At 36.3% G+C, this 21,336-nt stretch overlaps 1 protein-coding gene across 4 annotated transcripts in view; it reads left to right on the top strand.

Annotated features, from left to right (window-relative positions):
• Positions 1-21,336, top strand: part of KANSL1L (KAT8 regulatory NSL complex subunit 1 like) — a 151,139-nt gene that overhangs the window by 35,013 nt on the left and 94,790 nt on the right. For all 4 annotated transcript variants that reach the window (XM_034955052.4, XM_034955051.4, XM_034955054.3 and 1 more), the window contains exon 3: positions 7,187-7,328. In XM_034955052.4, coding sequence (XP_034810943.3) covers positions 7,187-7,328 — 142 coding nt within the window. The remainder of the gene's footprint in view (positions 1-7,186; positions 7,329-21,336) is intronic.

The raw sequence follows: 21,336 nt of genomic DNA, 5'->3' as shown, positions 1-21,336 counted from the left end.
CAAGAGAAGAGGCGTGGTAGCGATAGAATGCATAAATATTTCCCAATCTCTCCTTTTTTTTCTTTTTTTTCTTTGAGGGGTGGGAGGATAGATAATAAGAGAAGAAGACTAAATTTGCCCATCCCATATATGAATTATTTTTAATTAATACTGAAATTTTCAGTTTAGGCAGTTGACACTAGGTTCTGCCAGAGTTCTAGGCAGAATTGCATAAGATCTCAAGATGTGTTTACTCCATTTATTCTTCCTTTTTGGAACCCTTTTTAAGTTCCAACCTCAGATAGTCCTTGGACATCCTAAACTGCACTTTTTAATGTGGTTTATCTTCATGCCAGAATTCCTAGAGGTCACAACTGTATATTTATTTTTTTGTTTTTGTTTGTTGTTTACTTCATGAATGTGTGCATATATGTGTCTATATTGTGTGTGTACAACTTGATGATAGAGTATGTAAGTTATTAACTTGTATGTCAGTAAGGCTCATCTTAAAGACAATGAACATTTTAAATGAGAACTTGTTAGCCCAAATGATCCTAATAGCATGAAATATTTTCGAGGGAGGAATATGTTATTTAAGGTATATGTTAAGCTTTTATAACAAGGAGAAGTCAACATAAATATATAGAATTTATTTTTCTCTCATTTAACGGTCAAGAATTAGATATGCTTTACAGGGTTTAGCAGAGACCTTTTAGCTTTGCTGTTCCTTAGGATGCTGCCCTTGCCTGCATTGTTGAGAATCACTGGTACTTCATTTCATTTCCATATTCAGTCATTTTTAATGATAAACCCAATCATTTATAATGGCCAGACCTAGAAGTTGTGCACATAATTTTGGCTCACGTTTTATTTTCAAGGACTTTGTTGTATAGTCAGACCTAACTGCAAGTAAGGCTGGGAAATAAGGTCTCTAAGCTGAGCTGCTGAGGGCTCAGCTGAAACCCAAGGAGCTCTATTATCCAAAAAGTATAGGAGGATGGATATTAGGGGAAAACAAGAAGTCTATTCAGTTTGCCTCTTTGGCTACCCAAATGTCCATGTACCTCTTTCTCATTCATAAAACATACCATCTTCTCAAGGATGATAACCCAAAGCCACATTCATTGGGTAAAGTCCTCTATATCGGGTTTGTGTGTGGTTCATCATGATGTGGTGACCAATAAACTAAGAGACAAGTTTCCTAATTTTCTTGACCTCTTGCTTCTTGTATGATGGTATAAAGGACAAGGAAAATTCCCAATGGGAAAAAAAAGAATGGGCCATATATGATAGTTCCTGTTCCTTACAATAATAGACTTCTTGCTCTGGCAGTGGAGTAAGGTCTTGCTAGGACCTTAATTTTGCTTTCTGAGATAAGCTCCCTTGTCATTTGTCCTTCGTAGTCCCTGACCTTGCTCTTTGGGAATTACTCTTTGTCTATGATTCTTTGTGACTGTATCTAACATGGGTGTTAGTGTACTCTTATTGGAGACACCACTGCATTCTCACCCTGCTTTCTATTGGTGCAGATTTGGCTCCCAGGGATAGTCTTTGTTAGGCTTGTGGTAGTATTTCCTAGTCGAGTTCCCTCCGAAATGTAGGTTTCCATTCTCTTTTTCTTCCTGTCAGTTATATGTGAAAATACCACAGCCAAAGATCTCATTTTGTCATAGTTGTTAAGCCTATGCACTTATTAATTTACTAGTTATTTTCCTCAGACTATCCACCTCTCCCTCAATTTGATAACTGCCTTAGTGTAATGGCTACTCTACACATGCTCTAACAAAGCATTAAAGTAAGCTGAAATTTATGAAGTTGAACAGCAAGTAATATAATAACCTGTCAGAACAGAATTCATCACTCTTTAAGGAAGACCACAAAATCCACACATTAACAACATAATATTCATAGTACCCTTAATATATGTATTTATATAAAACCTACTAGACATGTGTGTATGTATGTGCACATGTGTGTATTCAACTATTAGGCATGCAAAGAAGCGGAGAAAAATTATTAATGGAAACTGATGTGGAAATGATAATGATCATGAAAGTAGTTGGCAAAGAGCTTAAAATATCTATTGTAAATATGCTCAAGGACTTAAAAGGAAAATGTGAACATAATGAAAGAAATTGAACATATAAAGAACCATTGAACGTTCAGAAGCTAAAAATATCTGAAATGTAAACGACTTCAGCTAACAAGGGAATAGACATTCAGAAGAAGTGGTTAATAAATAAAAATCACTGCTAACTTCTCACTAGAAGGTATGTAAGCCAGAAAAATGGAATGATATATTTAAAGTGCTGAAAGGTGGGGAAAAAAAGTCAGTCTAAAATTCTCTGCCCAGTGAAACATTTTAAAAAACAGAGACAAAATGACATTTCCAGATAAGCAAAAATAGAGAGAAGTTGTCAGTATACATGCACTAAAGAAATTTTAAAAGATGATCTTCAGGCTGAAGGAAAATCATACTGGGTAAAAACAGATTTACATAAAGGAAAAAAGAAATGTTAAGAAACGGTAAATATGTGGGTCTGAAATATGTAGAAATTAAATCACACATTTCCAAATAACTCGTGGATGAAGAAGTCACAAGAGAAACTATAAAATGTTTTGAACTGAATAATATTAGAAACATGACATATCAGAATTTGAGGGATGCAGCTACTAAATTACTGAAGCAATGCTGTATGGCTATACATGTTTATATTAGGAAAGGAGAATAGTGTAGTCTGTGGTCTAAGTCTCCTACTTAAAAAGCAATAAAAAAATACTAAATTAAACCCAAAGCAAATAGAAGGAAAAGGTGATGATAAAGAGTGGATATTCACAGAATATAAAACATGAAAACAATGGAGAGAATTATAAACTTCTAGCAAGATTATTTAGAAGAATACTAATAGCAGGAAGAAGGAAAAATATCACTATAGATGTTCCGGCATTGTGGAATAATTGGGGGATACAAACCATTCTCTGTATTCCCAGGTTCTGTATCTGTGTATCAACTAACTATAAATGGAAATAGTCAAGAAAAATATAAAATAATGCAATAATAAAAAATATGAATTAAAAAGTATAATAACTATTTGTATTATGTATTATAAGCAATATTTACATTGTATTAGATATTATAAGCAATCTAGAAATTAAAGTATACAATGGAGTGTATGTAGCTTATATGCACATGTACATCATTTTATATAAGGGACTTGACCATTTCCGCAGATTTTGGTATCCTCAGGGGGTCCTGGAACCAATCCTTATACTAAGGGATGACTGTATTATGAACAAGTACGTGTCAATAAATTCAACAATTTAAGCTAAATAGGCTAATCGCTTAAAAGACACAAATGACCAAACTGACACAATGAGAAATAGAAAACCTGAAAAACCTTACGTTAAAAAGAAAAATTAATAATTATAAACTTTCCCACGTAGAAAACTTGTGGCTCAGATGGCTTCACTGATTAATTTCATTGAAACTCAAGGAATAAACCATTCCAGTCCTACATAAATTCCTTCAGAAAATCAAGGAGGAGAGAAGACTTCTCGTTTTATGAGGGTAGCATTAGCTTGATTCCAAAACCAAATATGACAAGAGAACAGCAGATCCATATCTTCTTTGACTATAGATGCAAAGAAAAATTCTAAATGAAATAACAAATAGGGTCTAGCAAACAGTAAAAATTCATCATGACCAAATGAGTTCATACCAGGAGGTCAAAACAAAGATGTAAGTTTGTGATGTTGACAATTAGTACCAAGAGAAATTGCATTCAAAACCACTTAAGTTTAAACAGCTTGTACTCATTTCTTTTAGCAAGGTTAAGTGGTGGCTGCAAGCAAGCAAGGATGGGAATTGAAGTCATAATGCTACCTTTCTGGGGAATGAGTGATCTCTGTCACTGTCCAGGTGGTCTCCACTCACCAATGTCTTTGATCTTTACTAGAGATAGGGAGCCCACATTATGGTCAGCATGTGGTGGTCTGTGATCAGTTTTGCACACTCTAGAAAGATTCAGGGAGTCAATGGCAGACCAGGCTTATATGCTAACTGGGGAGTTGGGACACTCTGAGTATGCTGGTGCATTAGTTATATGCTATTTGGTTACACTGTAAGTTATGTAAACCATTAACATTGATTATATAAGTTGTTTACATAAAATGTTTGACTTTGGGGTATAACATGTTGATCTTGTTTGAGCAAGTTAGCCATATATTTATCTGTAACATCTTAATTATTAACAATCTTATTTTTTTTAGAAAAACATGTTTTCTAGGAAGCAAACATTTTTGTTTACCACTTATAAGCATAGCAAACATGTTTTATTCACTCCTGTTAAAATGTAGGATAAGTTACCCTCTACAGAAAATTTATTTCAGGCCGGGCTTTCTGGCTTATGCCTGTAATCCCAGCACTTTGGGAGGCTGAGGCGGGTAGATCACTTGAGGAAAGGAGTTGAAGCCCAGCTTAGCCAACGTAGTGAAACCCCGTGTCTACTAAAAATACGATTAGCTGGGTGTGGTGGTACATGCCTGTAATCCCAGCTACTCAGGAGGCTGAGGGACAAGAATCCGTTGAACCTGGGAGGTGGAGGTTGCAATGAGGAGAGATCGCACCGCTGCACTCCAGCCTGGACGACACAGCAAAACTGAAAAAAAAAAAAAAGAAAATTTATTTCATATATCACAAAGTGTCCGATGCGATTTGGCTTACTTAAATTTAATCTGGTATTGTTATTTTTCTATATTAGTATAATTTAGTCTAGTATATGAACATCATAACAATGATTTTTGTAATCCTAACTTGAGTATCAGAATATCTTTACCAGAAGTACAATAATATGAGTTCTATGGCATTTTTTTCTGTTATATTTCATTATTCACTAATCATCAATATTATAGCCAAACCAAATTGCATATTATAGGGGAATTTTCCAACTGGAGCAAAACTTAAAGAATGTTTAAGATCATCTTTGATTGCCCTAAGCTCACTTCTATGCCATACTTCTGCAAGTCCTATCAACTTTAAAATGAACCTTGAATCCATTCTTTTATCTACATATCTTTGTCTCCCCTCTCCTTCCCAGTCAAAGCCATTTTTATATTCAGTGTTTTAGTCAGAATAGGCTATATTTAGAGTTACAAATTAGCATCCTAATCTCAATGGTTTCACACAGCAGAGGTGTACTGCGGCTTACATAAAGTCCAGTGTGATCTGGGCTATTCTCCTCCTTCATCTTGTAGCTATACTCTCTGCACTACTGGTTTTGAAGATCCTCAGGTGAACTGGAAATGACAATGTCACTTTTGCTTACAGCCCATTTGCTCAGAACTAGTCAAATGGCTCCAACATAAATGCATAAGCCTGGGAAGTGTAGGGCAGTACGTGAAATATTTAGAGATCACAATGATCTGTACCACACCCAGATTATTACAGATAACATCTTAGTTGTTTTCCTGACTTTTTTTTCATTTCCTACTGCAGTGCTTTCTCCACCTAGTAGCCAAAGTTCTTGAAAAAAAAAAAATTGTTACCACCTTGCCAGTAGTTTCCACTTTGTTTTAAAATCCAAACATTTTATCCTCACCTGTGTAAAATGCTACGTGCTAGCATGCTTGCCTTCTCTGATTTTGTGATTGGCATTTAGTGTTGCTAACTGTTAACTATAAATAGTATATTTTGAATAGGTATTTTATTTTGTCCACAGTTAGGAAAATGTGATTTTTAAGTGTCAAATTTATGAAACCACAGTAATGACTATAAACAATAAATAATAATACCAAGAGAAATCCTAAATCATATGGTGTCTTTAATCACATTGTATGCAGTTAGAATCCTTAAAAACAGTGGCCTTTCAGAAACATTGATATAATGTAAAATCCTGTTATAATGAATAAATTCTATATAGCAAAGCCATAATAATTGTGTTCTGTTTATCTGACAGCAAATGATCTCTTAGAATAAATATTTTCTCTGTTTAAAGATTATTTGAAAGATATTCCATTATGGTCCAGTGCATTTTAAAAAATTAATAAACTATTTTTTAGAGCAGTTTTAGGTTCACAGCAAAACTGAATGGAAAGTACAAAGAGTTCCCACATATCCCCTGTTCCTACATGCTACAAATGCATAACCTTTCCCAGTGTTAATATCCCACAACAGAGTGGTGTATTTGTTACAATTGATGAACCTACATTAACACGTCATTGTCACCCAGAGATCATCATTTACATTAGGGTTCACTCTTGGCGTTCTACAGTCAGCGGGTTTTGACAATAAATGAATTTTTAGATAAGTTTTTTATAAAGTTTACATGTTGTCATTAAGTCATTGTTGTCCTACAGTTATATCTTCAGTTTCTGTCAGTACTTTTTTTTTTGCAATCTGCATCTCCTAATTAAATATCACACACATATACCACCCGTAATCCCCAATAATTTTTCTCTAGCTGTAGTGCTCTTGCCAAATGACAAGAGGTACTAGGAGGAGCTAGGAATCAACCCTTATTTTTAAATATGCATGAAAGAAAGGCTTTATATAAATTCTTTGTGATCTGTAGGTTGTGAATCCTAGGAATCAGGTTTTTAAGGAACTGTTTATCTTAAATATTTTAAGGTCTATATATTTGGTATGCTTATTTGAAATGTAGCAGAGCATTTATATTTTTTATAATTTTTGATAGCTTTTAAAAAATGATTTAAGTAATTAGCTAATAACGATGCCTATTTTAACAAATAAAAATTACTTATAGTAAAATCGAATATGCTACAATTTATTACATGGATTTAGATTTGGCACCATTCAAATGGATTGTCTGGTACTTGACATCTACTTACGTATAAAAGTTTTATGTAGCAGTTTTTACATGGTGTTTGCATTGTCATTCATGTTTCCTTTTCTTTGCTGGTTTATCTCTGTTTAAGACCTTCTGCACTGATAAAGAATTGAATAGCAGAGGAATTATCCTACTACAGGGTATGTAATATTTAATGAAAACAGGTATTTGTGGGGTGGAAAGGTAGGAAAATTATATCTTTTTCTTTGATAAGAAGTCAATCTGCCATTCTCTCTTCCTGTAATTACATGTTGTAGAAAGGAAATTTGCTTTTATGATGGGAGTTAAGGAAGTTATTAAGCAGTGTTTGTGAAACTTGATTGCCTTTGTGCTTTGAGTAACAGTGTTTGTTTTGTTCACAGTAACTGTAGTACTGAATGGAAGTGGCTTGTAGACAGAGCACGAGTTGGCAGCCGATGGACTTGGCTTCAAGCCCAGATTTCAGACCTAGAATGCAAAATCCAACAACTAACAGACATTCACAGGCAAATTCGTGCCTCCAAGGTATTGTCTGTCTGTGTTCTTCTACTTTTGTTAAAAATTGTTAATGTTTTCATTCCTTCTCATTTGATCACAAAAATAATTGTTACAAGGTTTTATAAAAATGTAGCCAGTTTATGTTAAAATTTTTGATATATTATTATAAATTGAAGCTATTTTTGTAATGCCTTTTTGTATTTTAAGATCATTTTATCATACTTTTTGAGCAATTCAGAACTTCCTTATTGGATTCCAGTTAATATAAGTGATAAACGTGTTTTCAAATTTCTAAATCATAAAATACATAAAAACCTTAACATCTTAACCATTTTTGAGTGTATAGTTGTGTTATTAAATACATTTGTAATGTTGTGCATCTGTCGCTATCCATCTCTATAACTCTTTTTACCTTTTATAACTGAAGCTCTAAACCCATTAAATAATAACTGTCCACTTTCCTCTCTCCTCAACCCCTGGCAACTATGTCTGTCTCTTATGATTTTGACTATTTTAAGTACCTCATATGAGCAGAATCATAAGTTTTTGTCTTTTTGTGGCTAGCTTATTTCACTAGCATAATGTTCTCAAGTTTCATAAATATTGTAGCATATTAGAATTTCTTTCCTTTTTAAGACTAATAATTTATTGTATGTATATACCACATTTTGTTTATTCATTCATCCATTGATGGACACTTGGGTTGCTTCCAGTTTTTAGCTATTGTGAGTATGCTATGAACATGGATATAAAAATATCTCTTTGAGACCCTGTTTTCAATTCTTTGGGGTAAACACCCACAAGTTGAATTGCTGGATCATATGGGAACTTTATTTTTAATTTTTTTGTGGATCTACCATACTGTTTTTCACAGTGGCTATACCAGTTAACATTCCCACCAGCAGTACACAAGGTTCAGATTTCTCCAGATTCTCGCTAACATTTATTTTCTGTTTATTTTATAGTAACCTCCCTAATGAGTGTGAGATGGTATCTTATTTTAGTTTTGATTTGCATTTGCCTAATGATTAATGATGTTGAACATCATTTCATGTGCTACTGGCTTGGCTTTTGGGTATCTTCTTTGGAGAAGTACTTATTCAAGTCCTTTGCCCATTTTTGAATTGGGTTGCTTGCTTGTTTTTTTCTTGTTGCGTTTTAATTCAATATATAGTAGATATTAATTTCTTATCAGATATATGATTTATAAATATTTTTTCCTATTCTATGTGTTGCTTTTTTTTTTTTTTTTTTTTTTTTGAGGCAGAGTCTTGTTCTGTCACCCAGGCTGGAGTGCAGTAGTGTGATCACTGCTCACTGCAGCCTTGACCTCCCGGGCTCAAGCAATCCTTCCACCTCAGACTCCCAAGTAGCTGAGACTAGAGGCTGGTGCCACCATGCCTGGCTAAGTTTTTGATTTTTTTGTAGAGATGGGATCTCCCTCTGTTGCCCAGGCTGGTCTCGAACTCCTAGACTTAAATGATCCCCTGACCTCAGCCTCTCAAAAAGTGCTGGTATGACAAATGTGAGCCCCTGTGCTCAGCCTTGTTCATTGCATTTTTACTCTGTTGATAATATCTTTTCCTGCCCAAATTTTCAAAATTTTCCTGAAGTCCTATTTGTCTACTTTTTCTTTTATTACCTGTGCCTTTGGTGTCGTAGCTAAGAAATCATTGCTAAATCTAATGTCATGAAGCACTTACCCTATATTTCTTCTTAGAGTTTTATAGTTTTAGGTTTTACATTGAGAGCTTTGATCCGTTTTGTGTTAATTTTTGTGTGTGGTGTTAGGTAAGGGTCCAGTTTCATTTGTTTTCATTCAGATATTCAGTTTTACCTGGTTGAAAAGACTGTTTTTCCATTGAATGGCCTTGAAAAGTTTGTCAAAAAACATTTGACCATATATGTTAGGGTTTATTTCTGGGTTCTCTATTCTATCCCATTGGAATATAGGTCTGTCTTTATGCCAGTACCACATTGGGTTTTTTTGTTTTTGTTTTTCAATTTCTTTTCTTCTTTTTTTTTAAAAAGAGACAGAGTTTCACTATATTCAAGACCAGGCTGGTCTTGAACTCCTGGGCTCAAGCCATCCTCTCACCTCAGCCTCCCAAAGTGCTAGGATTATAGGCATGAGCCACTATGCCTGGCCAGTATCACATTATTTTGATTTCTGTAGTTTTGTAATAATTTTTGAAATCAGGACGTGAGTCTTCCAGATTTGTTATTTATTTATATATATTTTTGAGACAGAGTCTCAGTATGTTGCCAAGGCTGGAGTGCAATGGCACGATATCAGCTCACTGCAACCTCCACCTTCCAGGCTCAAGTGATTCTCATGCCTCAGCCTCCTGAGTTGCTAGGATTATAGGCATGAGCCACTATGCCTGGCCAGTATCACATTATTTTGATTTCTGTAGTTTTGTAATAATTTTTGAAATCAGGACGTGAGTCTTCCAGATTTGTTATTTATTTATATATATTTTTGAGACAGAGTCTCAGTATGTTGCCAAGGCTGGAGTGCAATGGCACGATATCAGCTCACTGCAACCTCCACCTTCCAGGCTCAAGTGATTCTCATGGCTCAGCCTCCTGAGTAGCTGGGATTACAGGCATGTGCCACCAAGCCCAGCTAATATTTTTGTATTTTTAGTAGAGACGGGATTTCGCCATGTTGGCCAGGTTAGTCTTGAACTCCTGGCCTCAAAGTGATCTGCCTGCCTTGGCTTCCCAAAATGCTGGGATTACAGGTGTGGGCCACCGAGCCCAACTCTAGATTTGTGTTTTTTTTAGAGATTGTGTTGGCTTTGAGGTCTCATGAGATTTTGTATGACCTTTAGGAAAAGTTTTTTTTCTGTCTATAAAAAGAGTTGTGGAGATTTAGATAGGGATGCACTGAAACTCTAGATTTCTTTGAGTAGTTTTGATAGCTTAACAACATTAAGTCTTCCAATCCATGAATATGGGATTTGTTTCCATTTATTTATATCTTCTTTAATTTCTTTCAGCAATGTTTTGTAGTTTATACAAGTCTATCAACTCCTTGGTTATCTATCTATTATATTCTGAAGTGTTTTATTCTTTTTGATGCTGTTGTAAGTGGAATTGTTTTTGTGACTTTCTTTGCAGATTGTTCATTGTTGGTGTATAAAAAACGCACCTGACTTCTGTGTGATCTTGCTACTCTGCTGAATTTATTAATTTGAACATATTTTTGAAGGAATTTTTAGTGTTTTCTACATATAAGATTATATCATCTTAAAACAAATCATTTAACTTCTTTTACAGTTTGGATGCCATTTATTTCTTTTTCTTGCTTAATTGCTTTGTCTAGAACTTCCAATACTGTGTTGAATAGAAGTGGTGAAAGTGAGCATTTTTGCCTTGTTCCTGATCTTAAGAGGAGAAATGGTTCAGTCTTTAACCCTTGAGTGTGATTTTCAGGGGGTTTTCATATGTGGCTTTTATTATGTTTAGGTAGTTTTCTTTGATTCCTACCTTGCTGACTGTTTTTATCATGAAAAGATGTACAATTTTTTCAAATGCCTTTTCTTCAGTTAAAATGATGATAGGGTTTTCTTTCTCCTTCATTCTGTTAATGTTGTGTATTACATTAATCGGTTTTAATACTGAACCATCCTTTCATTCTAAGAATCTCACTTGGAATAAATCTCACTCAGTCATGGATTGTAAACCTGTTAATATGGTGATGAATTTGGCTTGCTAATTTTTGGTTGATCACTTCTGTATCAGTATTTACAAGGGATATTGATCTGTAGTTTATTTTCTTATAGTGTCTTTGCCTGGCTTTGGCATCAGGATAATGCTGGCCTCACAGAATGAATTAAGAAGTGTTCCTTCCTCTTTGATTTTTTGGAAAAGTTTGAGAAGGATTGCTATTTGGTCTTCTTTAAAAATTTAGTAGAATTCAGCATTGAAGTCATCAGATTCAGGGCTTTACTTTATCAAGAGATTTTTGATTACTAATTTAATTTCCTTACTAGTTATATAGGCCTATTCAAATTTTCTTTTCTTTTCTTTTCTTTTGAGTTGGAGTTTTGCTCTTGTTGCCCAGACTGGAGTGCCATGGCGCAATCTCGGCTCACTGCAACCTCTGCCTCCTGGGTTCAAGCAATTCTCCTGCCTCAGCCCCCTGAGTAGCTGGGATTACTGGCACCCGCCACCACATCCAGCTAATTTTTGTATTTTTAGTAGAGACGGGATTTCACCATGTTGTCCAGGCTGGTCTCAAACTCCTGACCTCAGGTGTTCCACTTGCCTTGGCCTCCCTAAGTGCTGGGATTACAGATGTGAGCCACCACACCCAGCCCAAATTTTCTATTTCTTTGAGATTTAGTCTTCTTAAGTTGTGTTGTGTTTCTAGGAATTTTTTCATGTAATCTAGGTTATTTAATTTGTTGGTATAGTATTATTAATAATACTCTCTTGTCATCCATTTTATTTCTTTAGATTCAGCAATAACATCCCCAGCTTTATTTCTGATTTTAGTATTTTGAGTCTTTTTTCTTTGTTTTCTTAGTTCATCTAGCTAAAGGTTTGTCGATTTTGTTGATGCTTTCAAAGAATCCACTTTTAGTTTTGATAATTTTTCTAGTTTTTCTATCCTCATATTCGTTTTAGCTCTACTCTAATCTTTATTATTTCCTTTCTTCTGCTAGCTTTTGGTTTAAATTTTTCTTCTTTTTCTAGTTTCTTAATTTGTAAAATTAGGTTGTTAATTCGAGATCTTTTTTGTTTTTTTTAAATGTCAAGCATTTATAACTATAAATTCCCCCCTTAGCACTGCCTTCACTGCATCTCATAAATTTTGGTATGTTTTGTTTTCATTTTCGTTTATTTCTAACTGTTTTCTAATTTTTCTTGTAATTTCTACTTTGATCTATTGGTTGTTTTAAAATGTGTTAATTTACACAAATTTGTGCATTTTCCAGTTTTCTGTTAATGATTTCTCACTTCATTTCATTGTGGTTGGAAAAGATAATTTTTATATCTTTCTTTTTATATCTGTTGAGATATAATATTTGGCCTAACATATGGTCCATCTGGGAAAATGCTCCATGTACACTTGAGAAAAATTTGTATGTGGTTGTTGTTGGGTAGAGTGTTCTTTAGATATCTGTTAAATCTAGTTGGTTTATTGTGTAGTTTAGTTGTCTGTTTCCTTACTTATCTTCCATCTAGTTGTTGTGTCCCTTAACAAGAGTGAGTTATAGAAGTATCCAACTATTATTTTAGAATTATTGATTTTTCTTTGCAATTCTATCAGATTTTGCTTCATATGTTTTAATTGTCTCTTATTAGATGTGTAAATGTTGCCTGATGCATTAGAAACCAATACTATGACACTGAGTTTTTTGAAAGAAGAAAAGCTTTATATTGCAAGTTGACTGACAAGGAGACTGGAGGGTCAAGCTCTAATACTGTCTCCTTGTGCTTTTTTTTTTTAACTTAAAAAATATTTTTGTGGGTACATAGTGGATGTATATATTTATGGGGTACATGAGATATTTTGACACAGGAATACAATGCATAATAATCAGATCAGGGTAAATGGGATATCCATCACCTCAAACACTTATTCTTTCTTTGTGTTATAAACTGTCCAATTATACTCTTAATTATTTTTAAATGTACAATAAGTTATTGTTGACTGTAGTCACCCTGTTGTGCTATCAAATACTAGATCTTATTTATTCTCTCTAATTATATTTTTGTACCCATTAGCCATCCCCATTCTCCCCCACCCTTCCCAACCTCTAGTAATCATCATTCTACTATCTCCATGAGTTCAATTGTTTTAATTTTTTAAGCTCCTACAAACAAGTGAGAACATGCACAATTTGTCTTTCTGTGCCTGGCTTATTTCACTTAACATAATGACCTTCAGTTCCATCCACGTTGTTGCAAATGACAGGATCTCATTCTTTTTTATCACTGAATAGTACTCCATTGTGTATATGTACAACATTTTCTTTATCCATTTGTCTGTTGATGGACACTTAGGTTTTCAAATCTTGGTTATTGTGAATAGTGCTGCCATAAACATAGGGGTGCAGATACCTGTTCAATATACTGATATCCTTTCTTTGGGTATATGCCTAGGAGTAAGATTGGATCATAGGATAGTTCTAGTTTTAGTTTTTCAAGGAAGCTCCAAGCTTTTCTCTCAAGTGGTTGGGAATATACATTCCCACCACCAGTGTGGTTCCTTTTTCTCTACAACTTTGCCAGCATGTTTTATTCCCTGACCTTTGGATAAAAGCTATTTTAACTGGGGTGAGATGATAGCTCATTGTAGTTTTGATTTGCATTTCTCTGATGATAAACAATGTTGAGCACCTTTTCATATACCTGTTTTCCATTTGTATGTCTTCTTTTGAGAAAGGTCTATTCATATGTTTTCCCTATTTTTCAGATTATTAGATTTTTTTTTTCTATTGAGTTGTTTGAGCTCCTTATGTATTCTGGTTATTAATCCCTTGTCAGACAGATAGTTTGCAAATATTTTTGCCCATTCTGTGGGTTGTGTCTTCACTTTGTTGATTATTTCTTTTGCTATGCAGAGGCTTTTTAACATGATGTGTTAACATGTGTTAATTTGATTTGTCCATTTTTTCTTTGGTTGCCTGTGCTTGTGGGGTATTACTTAAGAAATCTTTGCCCAGTCCAATGTCCTGGAGAGTTTTTCCAATGTTTTCTTTTAGTAGTTTCATAGTTTGAGGTCTTAGATTTAAGTCTTTAATATATTTTGATTTGATTTTTGTATATGGCAAGAAATGGGGGTCTAGTTTTATTCTTCTGCATATGGATAGACAGTCTTTCCAGCACCATTTACTGGAGACTGTTTTTTCCTCAAGTTCTTGGCAACTTTGTTGAAAATGAGTTAACTGTATATGTATGGATTTGTTTCTGGGTTCTCCGTACTGTTTTATTGGTCTGTGTGTCTATTTTTATGCCAGTACTGTGCCGTTTTGATTAATATAGCTCTGTAGTATAATTTGAAGTCAGTTAATGTGATTCTTCCAATTTTGTTCTTTATGCTCAGGACAGCTTTAGCTATTCTGGGTCTTTTGTGGTTCCATGTAAATTTTAGGGTTGTTTTTTCTATTTATATGAAGAATGTCAGTGGTACTTTGATAGAGATTGCATTGAATCTGTAGATTTCATTGGGTACTATGGATATTTTAACAATATTAATTCTTCTAATTCATGAAAATGGAATATCTCCTTTTTGTGTGTATCCTCTTCAGTTTCTTTCGTCAATGTTTTATAGGTTTCATAGTTGAGATCTTTCAGTTCTTTGGTTAATTCCTAGGTATTCTGTTTTATTTGTATCTACTGTAAATGAGTTGACTTTCTTGATTTCTTCTCTAGATTGTATGCTGTTGGCATATAGAAATGCTACTGATTTTTGTATGTTGATTTTGTATCCTGTAACTTACTGAATTTATTTATCAGTTTTAATAGTTTTTTAGTGGAGTCTGTAGATTTTTCCAAACAAGATCATATCACGTGCAAACAAGGATAATTTGACTTCTTCCTTTCTGATGTGGATGCCCTTTATTTCTTTTTCTTTTTTGAAAAATTTGCCCCCCAGAAAGTTTTATTTCTTCTTCTTTTTAAACTTTTATTTTAAGTTCAGGGGTACAAGTGTGGGTGTGTTACATGGGTAAACTTGTGTCTTAGGGATTTGTTGTTCAGATTATTTCATCAGCCAGGTATTAAGCCTAGTACCCATTAGTTGTTTTTCCTGATCCTCTCCCTCCTCGCACCCTCCATTCTCCAAAAGGCCCCACTGTGTGTTATTCCCCTCTATGTGTTCATGTTCTCTCATCATTTAGCTCCCACTTATAAGTGAGAACATGCGATATTTGGTTTTCTGTTCCTGAGTTAGTTTGCTAAGGATAATGGCCTCCAGCTTCATTCGTGTCTCTGTAAAGGACATGATCTCATTGTTTTTTATGGCTGCATAGTATTCCATGGTGTATGTGTACCACATTTGCTTTATGCAGTCTACCATTAATGGGCATTCGGGTTGATTCTATGCCTTTGCTATTGTGCATAGTGCTGCAATAAACGTACACATGTGTGTATCTTTATAATAGAATGATATATATTCCTTTGGGTGTATACTCAGTAATGGGATTGCTGGGTCAAATGGTATATCTGTCTTTAGGTCTTTGAGGAATTGCCACACTGTCTTCCACAATGGCTGAACTAATTTCACTCTCACCAGTGGTGTAAAAGCATTCCTTTTTCTCCACAACCTTGCCAACATCTGTTATTTTTTGACTTTTTAATAGTAGCCATCTGACTGGAGTTAGATGGCATCTCATTGTGGTTTTGATTTGCATTTCTCTAATGATCAATGATGTTGAGCTTTTTTTCATATGATTTTTGGCCGCATGTATGTCTTCTGTTGAAAAGTGTCTTTTCATGTCCTTTGCCCACTTTTTTATGGGGTTGTTTATTTCTGGTAAATTTGTTTAAGTTCCTTTTAGATGCTGAATATTAGACCTTTGTCAGATGCATAGTTTGCAAAAATTTTCTCCCATTCTTTAGATTGTCTGTTTACTCTGTTGATAGTTTCTTTCTCTGTGCAGAAACTCTCTAGTTTAGTTAGTTTACATTTGTCAATTTTTGCTTTTGTTGCAGTTGCTTTTGGCATCTTTGTCATGAAATCTTTGCCTGTGCCTATGTCCTGGATGGTATTGCTTAGGTTGTCTTCCAGCATTTTTATAATTTTGGGTTTTACATTTAAGGCTTTAATCCATCTTGAATTAATTTTTGTATGTGGTGTAAGGAGGGAGTCCAGTTTCAATCTTTGCATATGGCTAGCCAGTTATCCCAGCACCACTTTTTTATTTTTATTTTTTTCTTTGGGGACGGAGTCTCACCCTGTCACCCAAGCTGGAGTACAGTGGCGTGATCTCCGCTCACTGCAACCTCCGCCTCCTGGCTTCTAGCAATTCTCCTGCCTCAGCCTCCTGAGTAGCTGGGACTACAGGCACACGCCACCATGCCTGGCTAATTTTTTTTGTATTTTAGTAGAGATGGGGTTTCACTGTGTTGCCCAGGCTGGTCTCGAACTCCTGAGCTGAGGCAGTCCACCTGCCTGAGCCTCCCATGGTGCTAGGATTACAGGTGTGAGCCACTGTGCCTGCCCAGCACCACTTACTGAATAGGGAATTCTTTCCCCATTGCTTATTTCTTTCAGGTTTGTTGAAGATCAGACAGTTGTAGGTGTGTGGTCTCATTTCTGGGTTCTCTTTTCTGTTCTGTTGGTCTATGTGTCTGTTCTTGTTCAAGTACCATGCTGTTTTGGTTACAATAGCCCTGTAGTATAGTTTGAAATTGGGTAGCCTGATGCCTTCTGCTTTGTTCTTTTTGCTTAGGATTGCCTTGGTTATTCAGGGTTGCCTTCTATTTCTTTCTCTTGTCTAATTGCTCTACCTACAACTTTCCAGTATTATATTGAATGACAGTTGTAAAAGTGGGCATCCTTGTTACGTTCTAGATTTCAGTTTTCTCTCCCATTCATTAAGATACTAGCTGTGGGTCTGTCATATATGGCTTTTATTGTGTTGAGGTAAGTTCCTTTATACCCAATTTATTGAAGGTTTTTATCATGAAGGATGTTGAATTTTCTTAAACACTTTTTCAGCATCAATTGAAATGACCATATGGATTTTGTCCTTCTTTCTGTTGATATGATCTATCAGATTGATTAATTTGCGTATGTTGAACCATCTTTGCGCCCCTGGAATGCATCCTACTTGATTATGACAAATGATATTTTTAATATGTTGTTATTTGGTTTGCTAATTTTTTGTTAAGGACTTCTGCATCAATATAATCAGGGATATTTGCCTATAGTTTTCTCTTTTTTAAAAATGTGGTTTTGGCTAGTTTTAATATCACAGTAATACTGTCCTTGTAGAATGACTTTGAAAGTATTTCCTTCCCCTCTATTTTTCAGACTAGTTAGAGTAGGATTGATACTACTTCTTCTTTAAGTGTTTGGTAAAATTCAGCAGTGAAGCCATTGGGTCCTGGGCTTTTCTTTTTTTTTCTTTTTTTTCTTTTTTTTCGAGACGGAGCCTTGCTCTGTCACCAGGCTGGAGTGCAGTGGTGCAATCTTGGCTCACTGCAACCTCCGCCTCCCAGGTTCAAGAGATTCTCCTGCCTCAGCCTCCTGAGTAGCTGCAACTACAGGTGCGCACCACCATGCCCAGCTAATTTTTGTATTTTTAGTAGAGACAGAGTTTCATCATGTTAGGGTTTCACCATGTTGGCCAGGATAGTCTCAATCTCTTGACCTCGTGATCTGCCTGCCTCGTCCTCCCTAAGTGTTGGGATTACAGGCATGAGCCACCACACCCGGCTCTGGGCTTTTCTTTAATAGAGGACTTTTTTTTTTTTTTTCTCTTGAGACAGGGTCTTACTCTGTTGCCCAACCTGGAGTGGAGTGGCACAATTTCGACTCACTGCAGCCTCAACCTCCTGGGCTCAAGCAGTCCTTCCACCTCAGCCTTAGTAACTGGGACCACAGGCACACACCACCACATGTGGCTAAATTTTGTATTTTCTGTAGAGATGGGGGTTTTGCCATGTACCCAAGCTGGACTCAAACTCCTGAGCTCAAGCAGTCTGCCTGCCCTGGCCTTCCAAAGTGCTGGGATTATAGGTATGAGCCACCATGCTTGGTATAATGGAAGACTTATTAGTGATTTAATCTCCTTACTCATTTTTGGTTTGTTAAAATTTTCTATTTTTTCTTCTGGTTTTTTTTTTTTTTTTTTTTTTTTTTTTGAGATGGAGTATGGAGTTTCTTGTTGCCCAGGCTGGAGTGCAATGGTGCGATCTCAGCTCACAGTGCGACCTCCACCTCCCGATTCAAGCAATTATCCTGCCTCAGCCTCCCGAGTAGCTGGGATTACTGGCATGTACCACCATGCCTGGCTAATTTTATATTTTTAGTAGAGACAAGGTTTCTCCATGTTGGTCAGGCTGGTCTTGAACTCCTGACCTCAAGTGATCCACCCGCCTCGGCCTCCCAAAGTGCTGGGATTACAGGCATAAGCCACCGCACCCGCCCCCCTCCTTTTTTTTTTTTGAGATGGAGTTTCGCTTTCGTTGCCCAGGCTGGAGTACAATGGCGTGATCTCACCTCACTGCAACCTCTGCCTCCCAGGTTCAAGTGATTCTCCTGCCTCAGCCTCTTGAGTAGCTGGGATTACAGGCATGCGCCATCACACCCGGCTAATTTTTTTGTATTTTTAGTAGAGACGGGGTTTCTCCATGTTGGTCGGGCTAATGTCAAACTCCCAACCTCAGGTGATCCACCTGTCTCGGCCTCCCAAAGTGCTGAGATTACAGGCATGAGCCATCGTGCCTGGCCAAAATTTTCTATTTTTTTATAATACAGTCTTGCTAGGCTGTATGAATCAAGAGATTTGTTTATTGATTTTAGATTGTTCAACTTGTTGGTTTATACTTTTTCATAATAGTCTCTTATAATCCTTTGTATTTCTGTTGTATCCATTGTAATGTCTCCTTTTTTATTTGCAATTTTATTTGAATCTTCCCTGTTTTTTTTCTTAGTCTAGTGAAAAGTTCATCTTGAAGGATATATTTGCTGGATATACTATTCTAGGATAAAAGTTTTTTTCTTTCAGCACTTTAAATATGTCATGCCACTCACTCCTCACCTGTAAGGTTTCCCTTGAGAAGTCTGCTACCAGACATATCGGAGCTCCTTTGTATGTTGTTTCTTTTCTCTTGCTGCTTTTTGAATCCTTTCTTTATTCCCTCCCTTTGGGTGTTTGATTATTAAATGTCTTGAGGTAGTTTTCTTTGGATTAAATTTTCTTGGTGCCCTATAACCTTCTTGTACTTGAATATTGGCATCTTACTCTAGATTTGGGAAGTTCTCTGTTATTATCCATTTGAATATACTTTCTACGCTGATCTCTTTCTCTTCCTCCCCTTAAAGGCCAGTATCTTAGGTTTGCCCTTTTGAGGCTATTTTTTTGATCTGGTAGGTGTGCTTTATTACTTTTTATTCTTTTTTCTTTTGTCTCTTCTGAGGTATATTTTCACATAGCCTGTCTTCAAGCTCAGTAATTTTCTTCTTTTTGATTAATCCTGCTGTTAAGAGACTCTATCTAGTGCATTCTTCATAATGTCAGTTGCATTTTTCAGCTCCAGAATTTCTGCTTCTTTTTAACTATTTCAATTTCTTTGTTAAATTTATCTGATAGGATTCTGAATTCCTTCTTGTGTTACCTTAGATTTCATTGAGCTTTCTCAAAACAGCTATTTTCAGTTCTGCGACTGAAAGGTCACATCCCTGTCTCTCTGGCATTGGTCTTTGGTGCCCTATTTAGTCCATTTGGTGAGGCCATGTGTTCCTGGGTGTTCTTTATACTCATAGATGTTCGTCTGTGTCTGGACATTGAAAAGTTAGTTATTTATTAGTCTTTGCATCTGCACTAATTTGTACCAGTCCTTCTTGAGAATGCTTTCTAGATATTGAAACACCCTTGGGTGTTGTGATCTAAGTCATTGGTCACTGCAGTCATATCCCCAACTTTAGTAACACTGCATCTTTTGTGGACTCATAGAGGTATGACCTCAGTAGTCTCGGGTAAGATCCAAAAGCATTCTCTGGATTACCAGTCAGAGACTCCTGTTCTCTTCCCTTACTTTCCCCCAGGGAAACATAGTCTCACCCTCTGTACTGAGCTGCTTGGAGCTAGGAGAGGTGTGACACAAGGACCACTGGGACTGCACAGGGTCAGATCCAAAGACAGCACAGCACTGGTCTCACCTAAGGCCAGCAGTGACCACTAACTGGCTATCGTCTGTGTCTCCTCAAGGCCCAAAAGTTCTATCATCAGCAGGTGGCAAATCCACCCAGGCTTGTGTCCTTCCCTTAAGGGTGGCAAGTTTTCTCCCCAGCCCCGGGTAGGTCTAGAGATGCCATCTTGGGACTCCACCTGGTGCTGTGTTCTACTGCAGCTGACCAAGTCACAAGACAAAGTCCTCCCTACCCTTCCTTCCTCTTTCCTCAAGGAGAGCAGTCCCTTCCCGTGGCCACCACTGCCCCAGGGCCACAGCAAGTACTGCCTGTCTACGGCCAATGTTTACTAAAGGCCCAAGGCTTCTTCAGTCAGCTTTTGGTGAATGCTGCCCGTCCTGAGTCTCTCCCTTCAGGACAGTGGGCTCCCCTCTGGACCAGGGTAGGTCCAGAAATGCTTGGTGCTTTACCCCACTGTGGCCAAGCTGGTAACCAACCTGACTTTTAGCTCTTATAAAGATGCTGTTTTATGTGGATAGTGTTCAATCTGGTGTTCCTATGTTGGGAGGTAGTGGGGGTACAATTGCTGGAGGCTTCTATTCAGCCGTCTTGTTCTGCCTCCCCTCTCTCATGCTATTTTTATGGTAACATTTTTATTAGAATAGATTTGGGGGTAGATATTGGGATTAACAGGTGATTGGTAGAAGGAAAGGAAAGTTTTGGAAAGTTCTTGGGCATGTGCAGTTATTGCTTCATGCTAACTCATGGATTGCATGTGCAAATTCAGGGGGAGTTAATATGAAACATGCAGTGTAAATTTAGGCTGTGATGTCAGTAAGGTCATCTGTGCAAACTTCTGTCAGCCATTTTGGTTTTAACTGATTTTTGCCAGTTTACTCTTGTTCTCACAAGGTTAGAGAGTTTTGGCATCTCAGTGGGTTATGTCTTTAATTATCTGCTATCCTACAAACTCAAGAATTTTTGCTAGTTACTGACTTCTTACTCCTTGGGTTATAGTTTGAGTTTCAGTATCTCAACAAGTTGTTTATTTTCTTATCTGTTATCCTATAAACATAGGAATTTAGACTGGTTTTCTTAACTCTTTGTGGCATGGTTTCATAAATGTTTATAATTGTTATATCTTGTTATAGAGTCTTATTAATATATAATGTCCTTATCTCTCGTAACCTTTTTTAATTTAAAATCTGTTTTGTC

This window comes from Pan paniscus, chromosome 13 (genome assembly GCF_029289425.2).
Source record: "Pan paniscus chromosome 13, NHGRI_mPanPan1-v2.0_pri, whole genome shotgun sequence".
In the NCBI taxonomy this organism is placed as follows: domain Eukaryota; kingdom Metazoa; phylum Chordata; class Mammalia; order Primates; family Hominidae; genus Pan; species Pan paniscus.
The sequence above is the reverse complement of the archived record's forward strand: the minus strand, read 5'-3'. Positions and strand labels throughout refer to the sequence as shown.